At 37.6% G+C, this 20,576-nt stretch overlaps 1 protein-coding gene across 1 annotated transcript in view; it reads right to left on the reverse strand.

The window, feature by feature from the left end:
* Positions 1-2,140: 2,140 nt before the first annotated feature.
* tafa5b (TAFA chemokine like family member 5b) overlaps positions 2,141-20,576 on the reverse strand; it is a 32,249-nt gene continuing 13,813 nt past the window's right edge. Inside the window, exons 2-4 of the mRNA XM_017699309.2 lie at positions 19,521-19,670; positions 3,573-3,700; positions 2,141-3,481 (exon numbers count right to left, since the gene is read on the reverse strand). Coding sequence (XP_017554798.1) covers positions 3,473-3,481; positions 3,573-3,700; positions 19,521-19,670 — 287 coding nt within the window. The 3' untranslated portion in view covers positions 2,141-3,472. The remainder of the gene's footprint in view (positions 3,482-3,572; positions 3,701-19,520; positions 19,671-20,576) is intronic.

A 20,576-nucleotide genomic window follows, 5' to 3' on the forward strand; every position in this document is an offset into this window, starting at 1 on the left:
ATTACAACACTTGACAAAACAGGTTGTTTTACTTGGGACATTTTGTAGAGTTGCCAGTTTTATTATGTTAATTCAATGCACATGAGTATTATATTGCTTGAGACCAAGTTTCCAGTAAAGTTATATTATTCTGAGCATGGCAAATAAAATTTAGGAACATCCCACTGTTCCTTTGAGTTTGAGAGGTTAAAGCTTTGGAATTCAAGTCTCTGTTAAATTCAACATTACCTGAGCGTTTCTGTGCAGCGTGTAACCTAAATGAAGCTTGTCCTGGTCCTCTGAAATCTCTGTCTCCCTAAAGAATGGTGACTTTGGCTGGAGTTTGTGCTTCAGATGGGCCTGTAGGGGCTGAGATGGACAGGCTAGGTACAGGCAGGTCTCAGTGCAATGTGAGAACACATTGCTGGCCTCTGGGGAGGATGATAACACTGGCTGCAGATGATTAATGGTGCGACAATACGGCTGCTTGAAGGGCAGTTCTACAGGAGCTCTGCAGGAGCCTTGTCGAGAGGGAAACGCAATACACATGGAGCAAATCTCCAGCTTTCATAGTGTAAGCCACTGTCTTTTTGTGAGTCCCATATTTTGTAATCAGCTATATTGTGAAAATAATGCCTATTTGCATTGCTTTTTCCCTCTACACCTTTAAAAGAAAGGTAGAATGCCCTGCTCTCCCCTGCTTGTGTTCACTCCAGGTGCAAAGTTGTTGGTCAGGTATTAATGTAAGCAGTGGTTTTGTCATGCAAATTTATAATTGCAGCACAATTATCTATAATTGCGGAGTTCTCTCCTGGTTTCCCCATAATCAGTTATTTGCACTATAAAAAGAGGCCAGGGTTTAGATTTTTCACAATTATACATACATCACTTTTAGTCTTTCCCATCATTTCTAGAAAATAGAGTTTGCTCAGCACAGCTGAGACCCAGCTATTTATTCTGACATTTCCATGACAGAGCGATGGGATCTTATTAATGATCTGCAGCACTAATTATTTCTATTTGAATTGCAGACAACATTTCCTTGTCAATACAGTTTAGTATTAGGGGGATCATGCTGACAGACAGGTAAATCTTTAACTGGAGTATAATTGCCTCCAAACTCAAAGCATGCACAAAAACATGTTTTGTGACATAAAGACGTGTCACAACAAAAACACATATTTTTGAATGAACCATCTGTTCTTGTAATTAGTATTATTTCAATAATTTGGATTATTTGGATTATCTCCAAGGCAACACATTACCCAACATGTCCCCTTGATGAAACTATGTTAGCTACAGACAGACTAGCAGCATACATGCCCCTCCCTATAAGCTTTTCCTGCTTATGCAAAAAAAAAAAATCTCTGGGTAATTTATTCATAGCTCAGCATTTAGTGCCTCTAATCCATGGCTGATACTGTTACTGGATGCACATAATTGTATAATAATGTTCAAGCAGGTTTTCAGGCAGGGTGCTTATCAGCTTGTGTTTAGTGTGGCGCTCACAAGGAGGAAAGTCCAGACTGAGGAGAAATCTGCTGCCAGCTTGGTAAGCGGTGTTGAAATTACCGTGATGGACTGGGGCTGGATTTCTTCTCCATGCATATTTTTGCTCATTGTCCCAATCTTCGTCCTTAATAGGAGCTGACAGAATGTAAATGGGTTTTTAACGGGAACTGGCAAAGTCTGTAATTTTTCTCATTTAGTTTGTGGATGAGTGAGCTGGGCTTCTGTGATGTGTACAGGAATTTATGAAGGTTCAATACATCACATCAAGCTAGGATTATGAATTTATGAGAGCTTTTGACTCCGGCAAATGGTCCTTTTGCTTCTTGCTTGGCCTCTTCACTGCTAGTTTCATAACGGCTTAATAATTGTGTAAAATGTCATTAACAATTAGTATGGGCTAACCAGATAATATAGTAACTGATAATAAATTAGCTTGGCCTTTTTGATAGCTTTATAATAAAATTATCCTTCATATACATCAGCCATTCACAGCAATTACTTTTTACACAGCATTACTTTTTTACTGTCTTTAAGATGTTTCAGTCTCTTAAATTTGCCTCTATAAAAGACAAGTGCTGGTTCTCTGTCCCAGTCGTACGCACTGCGTTTAATGCATGGCAGCCTGAGTGTGAAATATGACTGCAGTAAATTACAGCAAAAGTTCTTGTAAGTTTATTCAGTGCAGCATATAAAGCATACAACCGTTCTTTCCTGACACACGTCACTTTGAGCAAGGGAGCAGAGGAGAGGTGAGTGCTCCGGCAGGGCTGCAGCAGCGATGTGTCAGTAATAAGGGGAGCTGTGTGTAATGTATGCAGGCTGTTAGTGATGGTAAATGGAGCTTGAAGCCTGGCTGACAGCAGCATATCTCCACAGGCTCTGTACAGAGGGGGGAAAGGAAGAGGACAAGGGCAGAGTAATGGACTAAGAGAAGCAAAACCTGACACAAAGCAAGCTGAGGCAGACCTGAGTGCGTACACAAGATATATGAAAGAGTGGAACTCCATTATCTTATTAGGACCATTATCTTAATGTGGCAACAGTTGTCATATAACATATAACAGCAGGACCGGTACATAAACACTTTCATTATGATGGACATTCTAAGATTTATCATCATATGATAAATACAGTGTTGGAATAATAAAGTTGTCACATCATTTGAGTAAGTAGATCTCCAAGGAGAACAAGTCAAAATGGCAAGAACGTGGCTGCTTGCGGATCCACCATTTATAGTTGCAATCACGAGTACATTGTCATCCGTGTTAAATAAGTGTCTTGTTTCTGTAGAAAGATATTACATTAAAAAATGTTAAATACATTTTGGGTCTTTGAAAATACATTTATTGGTCTTTTGTCAAAGTTCCTTTTGACCTGTCATCAATCACGCTTGTTGTGCCTTTCAAAAATAGCTGTTTCATGTTCATGATACAGCAACAGGACCAACTGAAAAATCCCAAAAAGCTACACAGACAAAGCTTTCATGAATGCTCAATCATCTCTGTGCTCAATGATCACGTGTATGTTGATACGCAGGTATGTCTGTATTTATATATTTGTGTGTATTGTGCATTTATTCTTGTCATTAACAGCTCACATCTCAAAATCTTTCCACATAGAGACATACTGTCCAATCAATTTTTCTTTGGTCTGTGATAAAAATATCAGATATCGATGGAGCTCAAAACAAAACTCCAACAGTCTTCATCAACAAATCCATATCCTGCTTAGTCCAGCAGTATCCATCTGTATGTTTTTGAGATTGTCACACATGAAGCCAGTTTCTGTGCATCTCCCATTAGTTGTGGGATCCATCTGACCATCCACAGAAGCACCAGGAGCAGGTCTGTATTCTCTTCCATTCATCCTGTCAATGGACAGAAGAACAGACTCAGATAGAGATGATATCTGTGGCCATGGAGGATGGAGAGGAGCATCTGCACCCAGCAGCCTCTCTCAGAAGCATTGACTCCAGTTGATGTCAGGATACCTGTGAAATGAAAAGAATTTTATGATTGAAGTATAATTTTTATATCAGTCAAGACATGATGAGCTGAAAAGAAGTTAATGAAGTGGCTTACTGTGGTAGTTTTCACTCTGCCTCCAGGCTGTGCACATCTCCAGCCTGATCTGTTTACTAATAAGTCACAGCCCTCATCATCCAAACATGGCATCATCTCACACCACTGCCTGCTCCTCACAATATGAGCTGAAAACAAAAGTTCAATACAAAAGGTATTACAATTATATAAAATACATACAAAAGCTTAAACCAAACACCAGCTACTCCCTGATGGAAATAGCTGAACTACATAAAACTCTATAAAATATTAAACCTAAAGGTAAACTACATTACCAGAAATATGAGGACACTCCTCCTTATTAGTGGGTTCGGCATATTTCAGCCACACTCACTGCTAATACACATAAAATAAAGCATGCAGTCATGCAATTTCCCATATAAATATTCACAGTAGCACAGGTCATACTGAAGAGTCAGTATGTTACTTTCTCTCTTACTTTCAATGCAGACTATCAAAGGATTTCACTCATCAAGCAAGTCAATCTGTCAAATGTCTGCCCTGTTAGAGCTGTCCCGATCAACTGTAAGTGCAGTTATTGTGAAGCAAATATATCTACAGCAAGAACAACTCAGACCACTGAGTGCTGAACTGTACTGTGTGCAGAGCATAATGCATTGGGTTTCTTTGACTGAGCAGCTGCATACGAGCCTAAGATCACAATTCAACTCTATTCTTTATTGTCATTATACATATAAGGGGGTACAGTACGTTGAAACAGGTTCAGGCTACTTCTAGGTATATAAACATTAAGATAAGCATATGAGTGCACATGTAATAGTTAGATGACAGACAACATGTATACACAAAAGACGTTATATATAAAATAAATACAAAATACAATAAACAGACAATAGACTACAGACAATACAAACATAAAAAACAGACATGGTTTGTTACCATTTGTTACTACTGCACAGAGTGTATAGGTATGCGCAGCAATTTTTAGGGGTAGTATTCAGAAAACAATGTTTATGTGTAGTGTTTAGTCCAAGTATATACAAAGTCAGTCAGAAGTTCAGAATGATATTAAACCGCAATATGCATTGCATATGGTTTGAGTAGTGTTTGTATTCATGATATGGTGGGTACTGTGAGTGTGACCAATTTAACAGCTCAAGGGTAGAAACTGTTATTGAACTTGATGGTTCTGAAGTTGGCTGAAGTAGTTTAAAGTACTTTGCCACTGGAATCTGGAGGAGTGGAAATGTGTCCTATGTACTGATGAATCATGTTTCACCATCTGGCAGTGTGAAGAATGAATCTGGGTTTGAAGAATGTTGGTAGAAGTCCTTATTGAATACATAGTGCCAACTGTAAAGTTTGGTCAGAGGATTAATGTCTTTGTCTGTTTTTTTATGAATTTCAACCTCTCAGTTGAATGCTATAGTGCACAATGATATTCTAGATTTTTCTGTGCTTCCAACCTTATGGCACCCTTTTACTGTTTCATCATGTCAGTGCCCCTGTGCACAAAACAAGGGCATAAAGAAATTATTTGCCAAGGTGTAGAAGAACATCATTGCCCTGCCGAGTTCCATGTGAAAAAGCTTCATTGGTGTGTCGAGTTTTGTGTGCAAGAACTTGACCTGCACTTGACCTGGCTTACACAAAGCCCTGAACTCAACCCTATTCAGCACCTTTGGAATTAATTGGAATGCTGAATGTGAGCCAGGCTTTGTCATCCAACCTCAGTGCTTGACCTCACTAATGTTCTTGTGACTGTGTGAAGAAAATCCATGCAGCTGTGTTCCAAACTGTAGTACAAAGGCATTCCCGATAAGTAGAGGCTGTTAGAGCAGCAAACACAATTTGGAAATCCCAAACTGCCGAACTACAGTTGTGGTGGCAGTATGATTTGAACTAGCAGTGCAGTTATGAATATTCCTTTTCTCATCTACCCACTGCAAACAAACAGGATCCAAGTCATCTCTGCAATAGAAATGTGCTTCACAGGTCAGGATATATGTTCATTATTTTCTCCTACTGCTGCAGATGGTCTGCTGTGTAAGTCTGATGTTGTGTAAACCCCTATTTTATATGTAATTACTGCAGAAGTCCACAACTGCCTTGAAGGTTATAGCTAAGAAAAGAGAGGACATTCTATCTGATATATAGCAGAAGCAAAATCTAATGAAACAAAAGAGAACACTTGGCCTGATAATAAAATAGAACACTTTGGATCATCAGAGAACCAATTTTTCCTGAGGTAAGATTGTTTTTTTCACTTAATCAAACACAAATGTCTATTTATAATAACTGGGGCACCCATATATGTTCATTTGCATACCATGACATATTGTCCCTTAGAGACAGAAGGAGAGATGAATGAAGAGAGAGAGAGAGAGAGAGAGAGAGAGAGAGAGAGAATGAGGGAGAGAGAGAGAGTTGTGGGAGAATAGCCACATATTTCTAGGGAAAAATATGATCAAAAATATTTATGGCTAAATAAATACATTTGATAAAGTTACAACATTGGGGTAAAATAAAAAAAAACAGAACTACATAGATGGACAGAATGCTTCTAAAGTGTTATCAGTACTTTTAATTTCATTTTATTGTAGCTACCACATTGTTTCATGCTTCTTCACAGTAGATCCAACACTGTCTTTGATCTTGCTGGGATGAAAAGACAGTAAAAAGGTCGTTACTCCACCAGGAATTGATTTATAATGTTTTGAGACAGACTGTTTTTAACAGGTTTGAAGAAACACTCACACACACTTTAAAGAGCCTTTAAAAATGTTGTATGGCTTCGAGGCTTAATGCATTCTGTAAAGTAATGAATGGTTTTTAGCCTGTGGTCCGGTTTCCTGCTGCTTTCTTCCAGCATTCCAGCATCTGTATTTATATTCAGGTGTCTGTCATGATCACACGTGATGCTTTTTATGCAAATCCAGTCCATCTTCATTTAAGAAGTTAAGAAGTATGACTCTGAGATAACTGCAGGTCACAGCCAATGACATTCTTATATGCTTATGTTTCTAGGTCAAGTTCACTTTAGCACTTCTCAACAGTGAGTAATTAATGACCATATAAAGGTTCTTGTTTTAATTAGACCACAATTTTTTTCATGACTTATGTTATTGAGACTAAATCATAAATAAAATCAATGTTATATTCTGATCAATGATGATGTGGCCCCAAAATTCTGTTTAAGACTGTGTGCATGTGTATTTGCAGGATCTAAATGGGACAGAAACAGCACTAAAGTTATGAAGAAGGCCCAGCAGCACTTTTACTTCCTGTGGTAGCTCATGAAATTTGGGCTGACTCAAGCACAGCTGATCAAGTTCTACACTGCCATGATAAAATCTATCATCACATCTTCTACCTCCGTCTGGTCCATCTTTGCATCTTCTCACACCAAGTGTAACCTGCAGTGAACAGTGTGATGTGCAGAGAAAATCATTGTCGGCTCTCCACCCTAAAAGATCTTTACTCATCTAGGATGAGGAAGAGGGTGGGGGAGAATCATGACTTACCCCTCACACCTGGTCACTTTCTCTTCAAGTGGTTAGTAAAAGCCCTAAAGACACCTCCACAGCTTCTTTCCACATTCTTCTAAACAAGAAAACGTATCACATTCCTCTGCTTTAATCCACTACACATGCACTTTATTACACACACTGTAATGTTCATAACAACTGTACATACCACACCATAACCCTTATGAATAAAAGTGCACTTACACACTTTAACTTGTTGCAATATACATATTTATTAATATGTTTGGATTTACATCTATAATTATATTTGCTGCTTAACTCCTTTGGCTGCATGTACTTCAAAACTTCAGTACATGATTGTATCAGTTCTTACCTCACACTGCAGATGTTTTATATTACTTGCAGATTTTGCAGATACGATCTAATTTATATATACACAAACATAATCTTTTTCCATATTTATTTTATTGGGTTTAACCATATGCTGACACCTGCACCAACAGAAATTTCTTGTACATCTGGTACATTGTTATAAATAAAGGTTCTGTGCAGATACATTTTTTGTGCAAACACTGTATAAGTACAACAGAGGTTTTAAGGTCCAATTGTGTTTTCTTCCCAGTGAAAGGTATGTATTTCTACCTTTTCATAACCTATTTTTTTAAAACAAAACAATAACATAAAAAACCTGGAGACCAGATGGAGTGTGCAGAGTCGATACAACTTAAAAAATAAAATTCCAATGGATTATAGTGTTGTGTTCCCTGACTAAGGGTACTGAGATGTACCCTTGAGAGTACTACCCCAGTGACAGCTTCATACATTTTTTTTTCTGAGAGTGTACTTAGCAAATAAACATTCTCACTCTGATTCTGATGCAGGTGCATATATGGTTCTCTGTTAGCAACACAAGTTTCCCAATTGGGATGCATAGAAGATGAATAGATGAATTATGATTCATAACAGGTTAATATTAATCAGAAATTAAATAAAAAACCTTCAAGTAGTCTTTTTTTGTTGAAAGACATTTTGGGATCTATACCTCCAAACTATGTTCTTGTCTTATGATTGAGGATAATTAAGTGTATTATACAAATGAAATTTATTATTCTACAAACTGCAAATCTAAACTTGTTAGGCTATTTATAGGATTTTGTGAATGTATGTGTACTACTTGCTGAGTTATTTTTACACTCAACAATCTCTGACTTCCAACCTGACATGAAAAGCCTTTCAATCCAGCAGCTGTGTGGACTCACTGCAGTCCATTTGTTGGGTACTGCAGCTGGAATTATTACTCTTTCAGTAATTGAGTAATTCAGCAGATAAAGTGACTAATTTGATTTGCAGCAGTTTCAGGACAGCTCCGTAGACACTAGGTACCCCAAACAGCACACTGCCTAACACCACACCTCCACTGTCTAATGGAGCAACAACAATCAACAAGCACAAACAAGTGCCAAAGAGCATCCTATTACCTACCAGTGTGCAACTGACTGAGTGCTACTCTCAGCCTGCTCCACTAATGAGCCATCCACAGAGTCTGAGGGGCTTTGGGGAGACCACCATTGCTCTGATAGGCAGGCCAACTGTGGCAAAACGCAGTCGTGCTTTTCCAAATCAATACTTCAAAGAGGCACACTCTGTCTGACAGACCACTCACAAAGAGAGTCCAAAATCCAAAGAATACAGATTAGATCTATCATTGAGATACTGTATATATCTCATTGTGAATTAGATTAGACTTCTTAAGTGTCTTTAAAAAAAAAAATATATATATATATATATATATATATATATATATATATATATATATATATATGATCAGCATCAAATTGTTTCATTAAGAGGAGGTTCTCTGAACGTAAGAAAATATTTTTTACTAATTCTTTACTAATCTTTAGGGCAGCAAAAGTGGTTCTTCTATGGCATCACTCCAAAGACCACCTTGTTTCTATACAGAATGTTCTACATACAGTATATATTTTGACAACAGGACAATAATGCTGCAAAACATAATGGGCTCTATTTTTGTGGTCATAGCAAAAGTGCAAAAAAAGTGTGAAATAGCTGCAGCAACAGCCAATCAGATCAATTCTTCTCACTCCCTGTAAGAGCCCCTGTTGTCCTAATGATGGGAGAACACTGTCTTCATTGACAGATTCCAAAATTTTTATTTTATAGATAGAAAAAAATGGTGAGTCAGATTACTTCTTAAACTTTGTTTCTCCATATTTAATCTTAGGCAGGACAAACTGTTCCTAATGATCTCAGAGATCTCAAAGAGTTCTGTTCAGCTTATGTCACTGCAGCACATCAGACACATGCTGGTCCTACACCATTAAGTGATTTATAGACCAGTAATAATACCTTAAAGTCAGAAAATATCTGTCCTTTTTAATGTACTTAAGGTGGTAAAATGTTGATTTAGTGACTGTTTTGAAATAACTGTTAAAACCGAGTTCATTAGTATACCAAGTTTATGTGTGGTTCTTTAGATTTTAGGGCTCTCAAGTCTATGATGGCAGCTTGTCTGTGTCTCTCATAACTATTCCCCAATAAAATAATTGTTGTTTTATCTTTATTCAACTGCAGCTGAGCTTCAGGATGGAACTGTGGATGGTTTGAAGGGTCAAACTAAAACAATACACAAAACACTTAGTTAATGATTTGTTGCATTAATGTGTTATAGAGCATATATTTTAGCAATAGCCACAATAATATTTGACACTAATATGATGGTGGTAAGTTTTCATACTGCCCCATCCTTATATAACAGCTTGACTCTTCAGACCTTTGACCTCTTACATGACCAGGGCATACCAGCAGGTCCAAAGTTTTATTACACACTTCTATAACCTATAAGATAAGAATATCTCCACCAGTTTGCATCAAAGTCCCTGTGGTTACTGAATACTAAGCCTTAGTTTGTAATAAGACTGGGATTTTCAGAGCTTAATTAAACTGTGATTATGGAAAAAGGGAATGTTGTAATATGTTTACTGTGTCTTTTGTTTCTTTAATTCAGGTCAGTTGGTGAAATCATCACCCTTGACCCAGACACAGTGTGGAGATCATGAAAAGTCATGAAACAAATGTGGACACTGACATCTTTAAACAACACTCAAGAAATCTTTAATACCCCCAACCCCCACCCTGCTATGTACATAAAGTGCACACAGGTCCTTTTACATGCTTTCTCTAACATAATATACTAGTGAGTAACTAAAAATTAACAAAAAACTCATCATCACAACTGGCAAAGACTGTGTTCTAACAGAGCAGCCAAAAATAGCCAGAGAAATCAAAATAATATGACTGAGAGAAATACAAAATACCTATTTACTTAGCTTCATTCACGCATGGATTCCAGGAAAAAAGACTGTGCTCCCTACCAGTCGATAAGTGGAAGATGTAAAAAAAAAACATAATCAAGTCTTACAGAACTTGCTTTTGTTTTGCACTGCTGGCATCTGAGTCAAACTGCGTGTAACATTTTTTAAAACCTTTATTTTTAAGAGTGTACCACTGTGTGTGAGAAACCTTCTAAAACTTTTGTAACATTTAGAGGATAAGACTGATACTCCCACATGGCTAATATTAAGATGAAGAGTCTGAAGTTTAGAGGCCACAGAGAAACGCCAGATATATGCACTCTCACTTTCACATTTAGCAATGAGGAATTTTCTTATTAAATCCCCCTAAGAGCACAACTCCACACAGAGGCAGCAAAGACATTTTTCTTCACTGGTCCCCATGGAAATGCCATGTTTTAATCAAGTAACTCTGAGAGTGGGGGAGCTCACACACTATCCTCCATCATCACAGGATAGCTGCTGTAAGTAACTACATAACATGCTTTCTCTGATTATGCTTTCATTTATTCCGAAAGCATGTCACTGTGGGCATGCTTGAGCTCCAGCGGTTCCACTCGGATTTGAGAGTGTTAACCAAAATAAATCCTGTTTATTTATTTATTTAATTAATTCTTTTTGCCAACAGTAGGGAGAGGAGACAATATGACAAAAGAGACCAGTCTCTCAATTCAATGAAGCTTAAAAATCAAGTTTCTGTCAGAGGAAAGAGGCTGAAGGAAGCTCTAGCACCATTTACAAACAGATTACAGCTTTTGCCACTATGCCCTTAATGGCTCCAAATCCTACACCCTAGGAATGATAATTTGATCACTTGAGAGATGCAGTGACGGTCAGAATGGCACTTTATCATCTTCATATTATCATGAATAAGTCAGAAACCTTTAGAGTTAGTCTAATCTGGACTTTCTAGTGTCAGATCAACACCACTAACCAGACAACAGAGCTCAAAATCAGACACTTGACATCCCTAAAATTCATTTTTGCATGAGCATTTTTTCAATTTCTGGGTTAGACTGATGTAGGCCGAATAGATGATTTGAGTTCAGTTCTTTGAGTTTTGTGACATCGCAAAAACTGAATTCAAAGCAGGCTGTTTTTGCTGCTTAATTTCAATATACAAACAGTGATTTCATTTGTGTTAACATACTTTCTGACCTGGAGTAACGAAGTGGACTCAAGTTGCTTCCTGTGCACCTATGCAGTTTCACATGTCACAGATCTAGAATACTATTCACTCACAGAAGCCCTGTGAATCACATTGCATGGAGCCACATAAGATCACAGCCTCTTAACCCATTCTCAAAGCCTTCTTGACTGTCTCAGATGACCAGTTGATAAATTACTATGTATTCTACACAATTTATTCTATGCATTATACTTTTAGCCACTTAATTAGACACATCTCACTTGTTGATGGTCTTTGTAGGTGGTCATTTGGATATAGCTCTATAGCTCATACTATTGGCTGGATATTTTTGGTTGCCAGATCATTCTCAACCCAGCAGTAATGGGTGTAAAAACCCACAAACACTGCCATACCTGATACAGCTTTACCAATGCAAAACACACTAACATGCCACAACAATGTTGGTGTCACTACTGTGCTAAAGTGTCCGCCACCCAAATAATATTTGGTCAGCGATGGTTGTATAGTGGTCCTTTTCCACTGTTGAATGGAGTAAAGGGCTCATACATTGCGCAGCAACAGCGAGGCTACAGCCAGTAATTCTCTAGTACCCAGTACCTGTATTCTCTGGTACCCCTAGTACTAAAGTGCACCTATATAGTAGCTTTATTTAATAAAATGGCCAATGGGTGTACATACAAGACACATGCGTCTAATAAACTGTCAGCTGTTTGCTAAAGAAGGAAACTGTAATTCATGCTAGAAGCACAGCTGTTATTCTAAACTATACTGCTTGTCACATTGTTTGGTCATCTGACTGCAAAAAATGACTAACCATTTCATCAGGTAACTAATAAAGGAATTCAGCCTTTACCTTCAGAATGCTATGGCTTGTGCCTGAAATCTATCCAGAGAAAAAAAAAATACAAAACGGTGTTGAACATGCCCCCAAGACACATGCAATGTGTCATTTATTGCCATTTTTTATCCCATGACTCTGTCATAAAGGTGTACCCTCTAATTGTTACAGTTAAACTCCTTGACAAGTCTACCCATTAAACTACAATGAAGTAAAGAGCTACAGCTTTTCTAGGCCTTATTCTGAATGCAGGGCTATTTTTGTTGTTCTCATCACTCTAACCAAACTGTATGATGGTGGGTGTGATACAGAGTAATGACAGATGTCCTTGTGAGTTTAGTCAAGCTGGCATGGCATTGCTTTTGCCTCATTGTATTTCAGCTCTGAGAACAACAATGCAATGCTTTTCTTAAACCAACATTTTTACAGTCCTTACAAGAAGTAACTGGAGGTGCTGAATAGCTCTGAGGCAAATGTGAAGGATAATTAGATTAATTGATGTACAAAATGCACTATGCATTGCCTTTAGTAAGCTCTGAGAGAAATGGGATGTATTAATAATCTGCTATGTTTCCAGCACCTGCAAATACTTAATCATAGCAATAACTGATTTACTGTACAAGATGCATTCTCCATGTAAATAAAACCCATTTGCTCCAAGAGTAATCAAATAAAATGCCTACTTGCTGAAAAGAGTAATCTACAGAATGCTAAGACATCGTGAGATTGTGTTTTTCTTTCTTCTTTTTGCATATTTCAACCATTAACAATGTAAATATGCCCTGCTCGTCATGCTTTGTCTCTTCTTTTGAGAAATTCAGTGAACTTTCATAAAAACCATTAAAGATGCTGTTAGAATCAATAATGCTATCCAAACCTATTCAGTATTCTTTATGCATGATTTTACATGCAACAAAGCTTATATTTTGCAGCAGCTTAACATATCTTTTAGCCAATGGTACTGATCAGCGCTTGAGCAGACTGATGTTTATTGATTACTCAGTGTAATCTCTTCCTGAAATGCTGTAATGCAACTGCAAGAACACTGTAGTGTACATGAACAAGAATAGTACTCAAAAATTGCTCTTTACACCACATTTCATGTGGCTTGTATATAAACTGTATCCTGATAAGACTGTATTCACATGATTTTACACTTGGTGGTAAAATGTGTCTCCAGTTAGTCTGATTTGAATTCAGCTCTGTATTTACAAACCCCTTCAGGAGCAGTAGTGCTTACCTCCACTCTTAGCGAAAAGGGTTCTATATAGTACTGAAAAAGGTTTCTTAACAATAGTGGATGTTTTTAAAAGAATCATATACAGCTGTTTTTTCATGCTGAGAAGAACCATTTGGCCAGCCAAAGAATGATATATGTATTCAAATGGTTATTTGAGTGTTCCTGGTTCCATACAGAACCGTTAATTCTACTAAAGAATCCTTAAAGAAGCATTTTAAAGAGTGTACAGTCTTGGTATATAGGGTTCTATATAGTACTAAAAAAATTCATAGTTTCATAGTTTAGGATGCGATCATCATCGTACAATAAAGAAGAAATCTGTTCTGAGATCAGACTTCTTACTCTGAATTGCTTTGTATAAGCCATCATTAATTGTTATATGATGTGAAGCATGCACATTTGCTGATAATAGTGCTTCGTGTTCTGTGCAAAAGATGGTTGCCATCTTAATAGAGAGGTTTTAAGTGAATGGTAAATCAAATTACATTGTTGTTGACAAGTCTGCGCACCCTCAATAACGACCTGAATGCAGTTTGAGCAAGTTGAGAGAAGTTTCAGGGATGAATTTACAGGAAAAATTTGGTTGATTAATGAATTCTACTGTTTGTTAGCCATGTGTTTGCCAAATTTGACATCCAACATGTTTCAAATGACTGACTACATCTGACGTAAGTGAAAAATGATCTACATTTGATTTTATTTTAAAATTCGCTTTACGTTAATTTTCTTAAACTTGTAGCAAGACAGCAGGCATTTTTTTGTACCCAATTAAGTTCACCCACTAGATGGGTACAGCACACAAGCCAGCACAAACTTTCTCCAAGACACATAAGGCAGCGCCTCATCTTTTCAACGGACCACTCAACATGCTTGGCGGAGAATGCTAAATATCAGTTCTGATATTTCAAATAACGGAGGCCTACACTGGCTAACATTACACTGACTGAGGGGGGTTAAGAGGAGGTAGGGTCAATTTACCAACCCAGGCCAATTAAATTCCTTTGACTGCCAGCTACACAAGACTGCGACATTGCCAAGGAGCACACTCACAATCTCCTGATGACACTTAATTATGGTTACTCCACAATTATGGTTAAGCCCCAGCAATCATGTTTTATAAGAAAATGACTGTTTGAGTCAATGTGATCTTGAAACAGCTGTGTTATGATTTAATGTACTGAAAGGTGTTTGCGTAGTCAAGTGTGGCCTAGACTGATGCATTTACCTGTATTTAACAGTCTGAATGAATTTAACTCTGACCCCTTCCTGAACTGACTTGAGAGATCAGATTTACATGTGATTTACATCTACTAGCATTGTTTTGCCACCCAGTAGTTCATTGGTTTCTCTTCCTCCTTGTAACATGGTTCTTTTTGATCAATTTGAACCAGTTTCTTTGGAGGATTTAGTATCTGTTGTGCAAGGCTTGCGTCCTTCCTCTTCCCCTTTTGATGTTATGCCATCTAGTTTTTGAAAAAGGTCTTGTTGTCTGTTGCTCATTGCTTATTACCTATTACAAATGCATCTCTTACTTCAGGTTGTTTTCCTGACCTTTTTAAAACAAGCTTGTGTTGTACCACTTCTTAAGAAATCAAATCTTGATTCATCAAATTGTAATAATTTTAGGCCTATCTCTAAATTACCTTTTATTTCCAAGATTTTGGAAAAGACAGCCTCAGTTCAACTTATGCAGTTTTTTAAAGACAACGCCATTCTGGAAAAAATTTAATCTGGCTTTCGCCCAAAGCATAGCACTGAAACAGCTCTTCTGAGAGTCTTAAATGATCTTTTAATGCATGCTGATGCTGGTGAGGTATCACTTTTATTTCTTTTGGACATAAGCACATCTTTTGATACCATTGATCATGGTATTTTATTGGAAAGGTTGAGTCAATGGGCTGGAATTTCTGGGACAGCACTAAAATGGTTTTATTCTTATTTATGAAACAGGTCATTTTTTGTGTCTGTGGGTGACAGGATGTCTGCACATGCATCTCTCTGCAGTGGGGTGCCTCAAGGGTGTATCTTGGGGTCCACTTTTATTCTCTTTATATATGCTCCCTTTAGGTGATCTTATTCAAAGATTTAATGTTTCTTTTCATTTTTATGCTGATGATACACAGATATATCTATCAGTCAAACGAAATGACACTGGTAGACTGGCTAATCTTACCAATTGTCTGACAGCCATTAAAACCTGGATGTCTCAAATTTTTCTTAAACTAAATGATGAAAAGACAGAGGTGCAGTTAGCTATTGATTGTGTTGGTTTAAAGGCAAAGCCCTTTGTGAGAAATCTCGGTGTGACTTTTGACTCCCACCTCAGTTTCTCCTTACACATCAAGAAGCTTCTTCAATCCTGCTTTTTTCAACTTAGAAATATTAATAACATTTCCTGCCCTTTTCTGACATTGAAAAAATTATTCATGCTTTTGTCTCCACCCGTTTGGACTACTGCAATGCCTTATTTACTTGTCTGAGTCAGAGAGAGGTGGCTCGTCTACAGCTTGTACAAAATGCAGCTGCTCGTCTTCTCACTAGGACAAAGCGCAGGGAACATATTACACCAGTATTGGCTTCTCTACACTGGCTGCCTGTAAGCTATAGAATTGATTTTACAATTTTTAATGCTTACTTATCAGGCTGTTCATAATGAGGCTCCAGCATACACTACTGAGCTCTTACGTCCTCTTCATAGTGCGAGAACTTTAAGGTCTTCAAATCAGGGGTTACTAACTGTTCCACGTACTAACTTAAAATCAAAGGGGGACCGGGCTTTTGCAGTTTATGCTCCAAAATTGTGGAATAATCTTCCTACTGATGTCAGACTCTCTGAATCAACTGAGGTTTTTAAAAAATGTTTAAAGACTTATTTTTATTCTTTTGCTTTCAACAGCTTTTGATCAATGTGCTTTATAAGTCGGTGTGCATTTGAGAATTTAAACTGTGTGTTTTAATGATTTGAGTATATAATCATCCATCCATCCATCCATTTTCTAAGCCGCTTCTCTGTCAGGGTCACGGAGTATATAATCATAATGATCTTAATTGTTTTGTGTTTTAATTGTAGGTACTTTGTAAAGCACTTTGTGAGTCATTCTGGAAAAGTGCTATATAAATGAGGTTTTACTTACTTACTTACTTACTTACATTTATGTGTGGTTAATTCTTTTCTGAAAATAATCTCAATATTCAAAATGCATGACTTGACCAGTTGCAGTCAGGGATAAAATTCTGTGTAGGAGACATCTTTACATGTACTGATCTTAGCTGAGGTGTCTTTGTGGGTGACAGGGCAGTAGCCAGTTTGTTACTTGTAATGTTTCTGCATACACACCCACAGCACAACACACATGGATCTGTACCCCGCACGAATCCACCTACATATCCAAAGCAGCATTAGGCCTTTACTCCATGGCCAAAATCCTTATCACCTCTGTCTGGACAAACTTTGTATCTCCATTTTTGTTATTTTTTTACTTTTTTTTTACATAATTTGAAAAGCTGGGCTTTATATTATTTCATGATAAATGGACCAAAATAAAGTAAAGAATGTGTTTTCCTTCTTCTAAAAAAGTACACATTTTTGGAGATGCAAGGTTTTGTTGCAACAGAAACATTATTCTACGTATATATTTTATATCATATTTTAAACCTACATTCTCCTTACTACACAGTACAGCATCAGCAATCAGCATGGACTGCTAATTTTACACACCACATCTTCACCTTTTATCAGCTGTCTCTTAATGGTGAATTTGAAAAAAAAAAACTGAAAAACAAGATCAATAATCACTTTAGGTGTTCTTCAAGTGTGTTGACAGAGGGCATAATTAGAGCTGACATTTTTTACGGTGTATTGCTTAACCAGTGTTTCTTCAAAGATGCTTCAAACGCTGGTTATTGGCAGGATTTGTGGTTGACCTCCAGTCTCGTCATCATCTTTTTAACCATGCTCCAGCAGATAGAGAGGCCTTCTTGGTTTTCCTAGCCTCATCCCATCAAGTGTGACTGAAAAATAGCTCACCTTCCAACAGCAAGGCATGTTTACACACTGCCAGCAATCGCTTGACTGAACCTGGCAGAAAAGCCTGGCACAATGGCAGACAGAGCAGCCTATTTCTCCCTTTGACTCCAAAGTCCCCACCAATAACCTGCTTTTTCACCAGGATCAGATAGAGCCACAGGGCACTAAGATAAACAGAATACTTTCCTCCAGCCGCTCTGAAGAGCTATCATTTAATCCAGTGGGGACATCACAAGGCCACCAATCAGGCTGCTAGCTGCTGTGGTTGTCTGACAATAGCTCCTATTCATCCTCTCTCGCCCTCCTCAGAAATCAATAGCTTCACCCTGTCATGTTGTGAGAGACAAGTAAAGGGCCAGAGAGCATGAAATTGCACCTAAGGATCTTCTGTGGTCAGGTAGTGGTCAAGTGGGAAATGTTGATCCTCTGCTGTTATTACACAATGATGCTGATGAAACAAAGCTACTGACACTTGAATTTATGGATTTTTTAAGGAAACTTAAAACCAGCTTGGGATTTAATTATCTGCATTTTCTCAAAATCCAAATGTTATCTAGCCGCAGATTGGATATTTTATTTATTTTAGCTTTCTTGTCAACAAAAGCTAGAACAGTGTGACATATCACAATAAACCACAATACTTTTTCAAAACTTTAGTGTGACTGGAGAGGAATGGCAATAAGGGATTATCTCCATGAAATGTGACCTCCATGAGATTGAGACACAAATACGTCTCAAAAAACTTAGAATCTATATAAAAAGGAGTGCATTATGGACTTTTGCTAATTCCCTCTTTACTGTCAGTGTGTTATGACAGTGACACATATTTTCCACTGTCATAAGAAAAGCTCATAAAAAAACTAATTTGAAAAAGTGTTTTTAACTTTAATGCATGTTAATGAAACAAAAATAAATTTTAAGTAGTATGAGATTATTTTTATTGGTCTATTCTATTGATTCATACATACAGTGGAAAAGGCAGCTGGCATTTCCAAATGGTGTAAAAAATGATGGAACAAGAAACTATAAAAATTAAAACAAGTATCTCTGAAATAGCCATTTTACAGGATATTTTAAGGTGTTCTTTATTTTTAATGTCAGTTAATGTAAAGAGATTTTATTCAAGCTATTTTGGAGCATTTCTGTTGGTCCATTCATCATGCAATTTGTATACAACATAAAGAGCAGCTGCTGTGCTATTACAATTCCATGTGAGACAGCAACTACCGTTAAAAAAAAGAAGGCTGACAACTTGAGGTTGTGCACATGGTTCTATCTGTGTACTCTAAGTACTATGTAAGTAGTGTGTACTTTTTCAGCAAACTGAAATGTTCTACTGACTCTTGTTCAGAATGTTCTACTCAGGTACTCCATTGTATCACCAGTGTTCAATTAACACTTGCAGAGCAAATTTGAGCCTGCTCCAGGAGCCTGTCCAGCTTCATCCAGACAGACTTCACGTGAGTTTCAGTGGCTCATTAACTCTTGTGGAGTTAATTTAACATCAATGATTTGAATGCAAATGAAAGTGGACTGCATATAAGAACCATCTTAGTCTCAAGTTGAGTTTCAATTCCAAGGATTTCTTCTCACACACTGAGATCACATAGAGCAATCTAAATCCCATTGCCACAAGATCATGATTTCCCAGGTGTCCAGCACCTTGATACAAATCCACAGGTGGCCTCCCTTCAGAAAGAGACAGTGATGAAACCCATAGCAACAGTCAAAATCCTATGAGTGATGCTTCACACATCCGCTCACTGAGCAGAGAGAATAATCTCTGGGATCAGTCGCTGCTCTGCTGTGCTCCAGTGGGCTCAGATATACAGTGACACCAAAGCCTGGACCAACGCCCCCTGGCTCTTACCGTCTACACATGCTGGACTGGCTCTGGTTGTGCCGGCAATCTGGCCTTTCCTGCAGGCACACCTGGCCGTCTGCCGGGCAATGGTCCTCCTCGGCTGACTGCTGTCCCGGTCGAGGGTGATGATTTCACATGTGCCAGCCACCAACTGCCCTGAATTAAACAGACAAAGGCATAGTTAATATATTGTAAAATTCTGTTTTTTCCAAAATCACAGTTTAATTATCTGCTGCATAAGGATAGGACAGTGTGAAATTTGTCTTTAATAATATCAGTGACAAAATAATTGTGGTTATTGTCAAAATATATGATAATGAAAAATCTTAAACAAGAGTTTAAAAGTAATTCTACAGCAGAATCACTTTTGATTCCCTAGAGAGCCTTTCAAGGCGTGGTTCTTCACATAATGTAAAATTTTTAAACTAGAAGAGTCCAAGTTAATGTATTAATAACACATGATAAACCACAATTTTCCTACTTTGACCTTTTGAACCATGCATAATTCCACCCTGAAGCCCAGGTGCTCTTGCACCTCATGCACATGTGTTGCTATGACTCCACAATTGTTGCCCTTTCATTCAAACACAGTTTTTAAAGTTACATTGCTCATTCCCTTGATAAATGCAAAGTTATTTCCAGCTACTCTCATGTTGTGAACATGGTTATCACTGAGGTACACTGAGTTGAAAGAATAATTTACAAGTAATCAAAACAAGTAAGCAAAATCAGTAATCCAGCGGTTTACACTGGACAGTGCTTGCAGAAGAACTATGGATAAACCATCAAGTGGCAAAGTAACAAAAGCAACAGCTAAATGGAGTTGAGTTCCCCTTGAACAAAAAAGTACTGCTATGAGAGCAAAGGTTTCTGCATGTGTCGGCAGACAAAGTCACTGTTGTTGTCACTGGATGCTAGTAATAAATCTTGTGATTTTCATGTTTCATGATAACCTTGCATTCACATAATAAAGTACTGTTATTGAATTACTGAAAGTAGCAAATAAATTATAATGAAGCTTAATCTATCCACTGGTATAGCTGTAAGAAAATGCATTCCTTT

This window comes from Pygocentrus nattereri, chromosome 11 (genome assembly GCF_015220715.1).
Source record: "Pygocentrus nattereri isolate fPygNat1 chromosome 11, fPygNat1.pri, whole genome shotgun sequence".
NCBI classification, from domain to species: Eukaryota; Metazoa; Chordata; class Actinopteri; order Characiformes; family Serrasalmidae; genus Pygocentrus; species Pygocentrus nattereri.